A 6985-nucleotide genomic window follows, 5' to 3' on the forward strand; every position below is an offset into this window, starting at 1 on the left:
ATATGTTATGGTCTCACGCCTAATCACAGGTGCACTTTGCTTTTGCTTTTCTATTAACGGTCCTAATTCCCAGAAAAGTTGGGACGCTGTGCAAAACAGAAATAAAACAGAATGTGATAATGTGCAAATCTTTTTTGACATATATTCAATTGGAAACAAAGACAATTTTATTTTTATGAATTTGATGCCAGCAACACGTTTTGAAACGAGCTGAGACCGGGACAACTAAAGACTGGGAAAGTTGTGGAATGCTCCAAAAACATCTGTTTGGAACATTCTGCCGCTAAGCTGGTTCACTGGTAACAGGCGATAGTATCATGGTAGTAGTAAAGTAGTAGGAGATAGTAGTATCAGGATTAATTACGCAAGGGGCATCCTCGAAAGGCTCTTTATGAACTTGTACAGAGGATATTACTACATGCGTTCTGTTTTTATTTACATTTTACACAAAGTACCAGTACTGATGCCAAACCAGCTGGCTTTTTTTGTGTAACATGCGTCTCTTGATTCCATTCGTCCAGGTATTGCTGTGCTGGAGGGCCCTATGTATGCCGTGGGAGGCCACGACGGCTGGAGCTATCTCAACACGGTGGAGCGCTGGGACCCGCAGGCCAGACAGTGGAACTATGTGGCCAGCATGTCGACACCACGGAGCACCATGGGAGTCACAGCACTCAACGGAAAGTAAGTTGCTTTGTGCAGCCCACTTAGTGTAATGCTAAAATGTGCGGCCCCTACGCTCTCAGGCAGAGTATATTGTTGACTCTCTGTTGCGTTTGAGCCTGAGTTCGAGGTCACTGGCATCTAAAAAGCCACAACAGACAGTGGAGAGGCACACAGGCAATTTAGAGTAAACAAGGGAATGCCAGATTTAGCGCATGATTTCGTAAGAGCCCTGCCTGGCTTTTTCAATGCAGAAAAGTTGAATATTACAATGTGAAATCACCAAACGGTACCATGTGTTCTTGCCTTTTTATGCAATGTTTCTATCACAAAATCATCTTATTTACTTACAGAGTCGGAATTTAGAGATGCATCATCTGTTTGTACTCATGCAAACTCAAATGTGCCTTTGTCCAGAGAGAAATGTTTATATCCACCGTGAAATCCTCTGAAAGTCAACTTGCAGACTTCACTGAGATGAACAAAACACTGCAGCAAGTTTTTGCTGTGGAAAACGGTCAACAGTAATGTAATACGTAACTTGGAAAGAGAGCATGCAACAACACAGGCATGGTTATGTAACACACAGCGGACCGGTCCAGGAAAAAGCTGATCGGCAGCATTAGTGCAGTAATAGTTTGACAACATTATACTCATTGAAAAACGCAGAATCGACCCTTCTGTGGTCCGTGTGTGAAACTACGGAGCGGCTGTGAAGTAGTCAGAAGTTCTGATTAGTGTGCTAATTTATCCGGCGCGATCTAGACTCTATTAACAGCAAAACACTTTGTGTATTTGTACGCATTAAATGCCTTACAACACCGTTTGAGAGTAAATTACGCCGAGAACAGACCAGCTCTCAGCCCTCATTTGAATATGTTTGTGTGCCGAAGGAGGAAAGAAAGAGGCTGCTGCTCGGCTCCATCCAGTATTCAGCATTAAAGTCGATGCTGAGTTATTTCTGCATCTAGGTCAAAAATAGACAACAAGGAAACTGTTTCCCTAGCCTCTACTTTTTCTTGCTCTTGGGCCTGCGAGATACAAGCGCTGAAAAACACTGATGTGATCTTCATGGGAGAGAACACTTTCAAGGAAAGAGCCTTTGAAAAAAATGCTATCCACTGCTCACTGCTGTATCTTATAAAAACTGTCATACTATCACTGTTCTGTCATTGTTGTTTTTTTTTTACGAGCGTCTGACAGCTGACGTGAGCTGCTCCCGCCAGATCCGGTGCTGTATGTTACAGATGTCTGAGCGCTGTTTTCTGAAATTTCTCAGGTTGTTCGCGGTCGGCGGTCGAGACGGCAGCTCCTGCTTGAGGTCGATGGAGTGCTTCGACCCGCACACCAACAAGTGGAGCATGTGCGCTCCTATGGCCAAGAGGCGAGGAGGAGTGGGTGTGGCGACGTACAACAACTTCCTGTACGCCGTGGGCGGACACGACGCCCCCGCCTCCAACCACTGTTCTCGGCTCTCCGATTGTGTCGAGAGGTCGGTAAAAACGCTTCTCCTCTGGAGAAAAACACACAAATGTTGCGTAAACGGTTTTGGATTGCAGCTGGTGTAACTCAGTCATGGGTGGGGATAAATGTTTCTAATGAGAACAAAAGGGAGTCAAAGTCTCTCCAACACACACACCCTGTTCCTGCGTTTTGAGACATGTCTGTGTCATAATACAAGATACCAAACTGAAGAGATCATAGTTTTCCACACATGGTTTTATTTTACAGTATCTGGCACCATCTGGTGGCCGTAATATCCTCCTCACTCTGAACCTGATGTGACTCGCAGTGGAGCACCTCGAGTGGTAATTCACTGATAACGATACCTTTACCTATTTTTGATAAATTGTAATTGCCTCAAATTTTTATCTACTTCTCATTAATTGTATGTTTAAAGTCCTCCTCCAGTCAAAAAAATGTGTTTTCCCTCTGGTTCCTGCAGTTGAATGTTTCAGCCTCAGCCTGCAGAATGATATATGTGCAGGGTTTGACACTCTGTGCTCAGTGGAAATCTATTTTTCAAGACCTACGAGGACATTTCGTGATATCACAAATAGGTCGGAAGCCATTTCCCAGTCCAGTACTCAGCATGCACAAGTGTGACGTGGAAGCTTGAAGCCACCACTGCAGACACACACACACACACACACACGCACACACACTGAGAATGGACTTCACAGTGAAGTAGAGGAGACATCTTGTGACCAGCAGTTACACAAAATGATTTCATATTCAAAGATTTACCGCAAATGGCAGATCGTCGATGTCATTTTAAGGATTTTAACAAGATAGACCACATCAGACACATATTACCATTAAAAGAAGAGTATTGGTTTAATGAAGACAATGCAGAATTGTTGCTATAACTGTCAAATAAACATCACACAACTGTATCTGGTGCTTATACAAGTAAAACAAGCTTCCTCCCACAGATGCATGGATTAATGTAACTTTTGATGTTTCATTTGAAACTCTTGTAAATTAACAGCTGATTAATGTAAACATGCCTGAGTTCTACATTTAGTTTAGGCTAACTGACAGCAGCTCAGTCACAGTGATTTATTGACAGGGAAGCATTTTAAATAATTTATAGAGCCTTTATATAATTATAAATTATATGGAGCCTCTTATATATCGCATCAGTATCAAGTCTTTTATTCACTTACATCAGATGATGTACAGTAAGTCAGCTTTCTTACTCACAGTGGGTGTTTCGCCTAAAACAGAAATGTCCAAAATGTTTTGGTTTGCATTATTTTTCTCAATCCGAGTTCATCTGAATCTTGGGATCCCAGTTATACAGAAGCCCTGAGAAGCAAGTGGAATTTAGAACAATTTGTTGTAGTTTGTACGTGGATCACAAGATTTCTTATTTTGTCTTTAGAATATTTGCCTCTCAGAGCTTCCATACAGAAGCATTTTGTAACTTAAGTACAAAACAAAACTTTCTGGTCCGTCAGTAAGTTTCAGTTTTTGCCCTCTAAGGGAAAAAAGTTTGGGCGCCCCTGACCTAAACAGCATCTGTTTACGTACGAACTGCTTCACAATTTACCGATTGTAGATCACATTCTGCTACGTCATTATTTTAAATTGATACAAAACTGCACGAAGCAGCTGCAAACTTTTGGTATTGCCAAGTGTCAGCAAGTTTAAGCTGCATCTTTAAACATTTTATTTGCCCAGAAGTCATTAAAAGTAAATATATATGGCCTCATTTTCCCCTAATTTCCGTGCTCATCATGGGGGAAAAAAAAAAAACAATCTTCCTTCAGCAACTTCTGTCCTCACTGATGAGTCCGGCTCTCCCTGGACTCCAGCTGCCGTTCAAGAGGACGTTTTTTCCCTTTTAAGTTTCAATTTGGCTCTCCTTCCATGCTGAAAGTATTCGCTGTTCAGACATCAGTGATTAAAAGGAGGAGAACATAAGGATGTCTCAATTAGTGGAGATGGGACGCTCTGCCCCCTCTTGAGATTTGGGCTGATTGGATGAACGATTTTTACTTTTTTTCCATCCCACCACGTACAAAACCAATCATCTGACCAAATATTTGAATCTACAGGTATGACCCAAAGACGGATACGTGGACCACTGTGTCGTCCCTCAGCGTTCCCCGGGATGCGGTGGGTGTTTGCCTGCTGGGTGACAGGCTGTACGCCGTGGGTGGATACGACGGCCAGTCATATCTGAACACCGTCGAGTCCTACGATGCACAGAACAACGAATGGACCGAGGTAATCAACCGAGACTCATATATCATTCATTTGAACTATTATTTTGTTATTGTTTTAGAAAAAAAGATTTAATATATTATGATGCAAATTTTGCACTCGAGAACTTTAAACTCGCTTGTTTTTGCCAGACTCTGTGACACATAACATCTGGGCTCCAGTTAACGCCCTTCAGGGGGAATAAATCTAACGGAATCACTGAAATACTATCAACATTTTATAGCTTGTTTTCTCAATCTCGCCCCTGTAACCCCCTTATCTGCATGAAGCAAAGTGGGATTTTCTTTTTTGAAGGCGGCCTCAGATGAGAGGCTGCGCGTTAACCTCTCTGTCTTCCTGTAGGAGGTCCCTCTCAACATTGGCAGGGCGGGCGCCTGCGTGGTGGTGGTGAAATTGCCTTGAGCGTTTTGTCTCGCAGCAGCACGGGAAGCAAATGAGGGAGCGGGCGAGGGAAAGTGGACAAACAAAACAAGAGATCAAGGACACATCCTTCGAGAGTTGTGTTTTTTTTTTTCCTTTTTTCTCTCTTTAACTCGGCTCTCCAGATTTTTTCAGAGGGGAGACACAGACGGAGCCGTGCCCATAAACCCATTGTTTCTGTCATTAGTGACCATGTCTGCCCACTGAGGGAGACTGCACATTCTCCGCATTCTCAACCGATCAAGAATTTTCATAGACTTGGCAAAGCGCCGCAGGAAGAGCCGAGCCTTTGTTGTACTGGTTTGTTACACTAGTTTTTTTTTTTTCTCTGAATAAAGTTCAGCGTGTGTCCGTAAATGTAAAAGCTACATTTTCTGGAGTCAAATAAGCCTGCAGGATAGTTTACATCTAAACAGAGACTTTTCTTATCGGTGCCATCGCATACAGTCTATTTTTTTGGGTTTATATTTAACTTTTTAGCAACTCAAATGAAATAAATGTAACCACGTACCAGCGTCTTCCCTCGGTGGGTGGTCTTGCACGGACGCTGTGGTGAAGAAGACCACTGTGAACACTAAAGAAGAAGATGAGTTTGTCCGCGCTGGTTTGAAGAACTTTTTGCTGAATAATATATTTGGACATTTCTTTTTTTTTTCTTTTTTTTTTTTTTATCGAGCCTGTAGCTACAGAACACCAAAGTCATTCGCTTGTCTTCGAAGTCTGGTTTCGCATCAAATAAAAGTTTACAAAGTTGTGAATTACAGAAAAATATATCATATTGATATTTCACACATTGCTGTACAGATTTTTGTGAACTGCATTTCTTGTCGGTAGAATCATGCCCAAGCCGAGTTACTGTCATTGTTTGTTTGTTTTTATCTTTACTTCCGGGGCATGCTAGCTGAGCGAAATGTTTGATTTGATTTATACAATATTGTATATCAAGATCACTGTCTGTTCTGTATTTTTAAAAAAAGGATATGATGCCTTTCGGTTCATGTAGATGATCTAATTTACAACACAACCGTTAGATCAACGCAGAAGAATCGGTCAGTGAACTGTGGCTGACCCCCAAACCAGCTATCTGAGAGAAACCTCACTGATGTGACTTTCGATTAGGATTTTTAGATTTGTAGTCGGTTCTGCTCATGAAAGTAAAAAATAACTTTATCACAACGAGGACGATTTGTAACTGTACTTATATCATGTTTCTGGGGCCAAAATGTTACTTTTTATGCTTTTATCATGATTTTGTACAGCATGCAAACCTATAAATAAAATGACTTCAGTCTTCTCTGCATGTTCCAATCCCTGTTTCGAGCTGAGTGTGGCCCCCCAGCGGGCGGGTTTTGATTTCCTCTCGTCGCTCTGCTTTAAGTAAACCAAACTGACTCTTTGACTAAACGCACTTGGAAAAGCTGCTTTGATGCCGACATTAACCTTTTTTTTTTCTTCTCAGTGCTGCACCCGCTTTTTTAAATGAGGCGAGCATGTTTGACGATCTGTTTTTTTCCCACTGTGTCATCAACAGACTGAGAACCAACTGCTCTTGCTCGCCTCTGTTATTTTAAGTTTTGTATTTATTGTTTACCTTACAAATAGTTTTAACCCTCCTCTTGCATGTTTGGTTGGATCTGGATGGTATCTGCGTGCAAGATATTGACCACAGTTTTTAAATCAGAACTTTTCAGGATACATAAAATATTACACACCATTTGTCTTTTTGTTTCATAGCTGTAGCTTTTTTTTTGCACAGCGGATATACAGATAAATCTCGTTCTCTAACTTTCTCTTCCTGTGTATCTATATCACCTCCTGTCAGATCTCGAAAAACAGAAATCCATTAATAATAGCGTTCACCTGAGTTAACCTCCTCGTCGGAGTGTAATATTACTGAAGGCCCTGACATGCAGAATACTTATCACGAAACATTTCCGTCCAGTTAATTCAAAAGTGGAAAAACACGAGCTGATGGTGGAAATGGCTTTATTCAATTTGTCCTTGCAAATGTGCAGCATTTTGTTTCTTTCCCATTAATTTCTGTTGTATTCTTCTCCTGAGGGTCAGCTCAAATTTCTCAGTCTTCAATCACACGTCTGTTAGACTAAACTGTTTGGCCAACTCAGACTAGTTTGCCACCCACAGGTTCGCAACCGCAGCTTGAAACAAA

General features: G+C 41.7%; 1 protein-coding gene across 2 annotated transcripts in view; it reads left to right on the forward strand.

Moving 5' to 3' along the window:
* Positions 1 to 6109, forward strand: part of klhl4 (kelch-like family member 4) — a 33816-nt gene extending 27707 nt beyond the window's left edge. For both annotated transcript variants that reach the window (XM_030397321.1, XM_030397320.1), the window contains exons 8-11: positions 522 to 684; positions 1943 to 2155; positions 4227 to 4398; positions 4738 to 6109. In XM_030397321.1, the coding sequence (XP_030253181.1) occupies positions 522 to 684; positions 1943 to 2155; positions 4227 to 4398; positions 4738 to 4797 (608 nt within the window). In that variant the 3' untranslated portion in view covers positions 4798 to 6109. The remainder of the gene's footprint in view (positions 1 to 521; positions 685 to 1942; positions 2156 to 4226; positions 4399 to 4737) is intronic.
* Positions 6110 to 6985: the final 876 nt, after the last annotated feature.

This window comes from Sparus aurata, chromosome 18 (assembly GCF_900880675.1).
Source record: "Sparus aurata chromosome 18, fSpaAur1.1, whole genome shotgun sequence".
In the NCBI taxonomy this organism is placed as follows: Eukaryota; Metazoa; Chordata; class Actinopteri; order Spariformes; family Sparidae; genus Sparus; species Sparus aurata.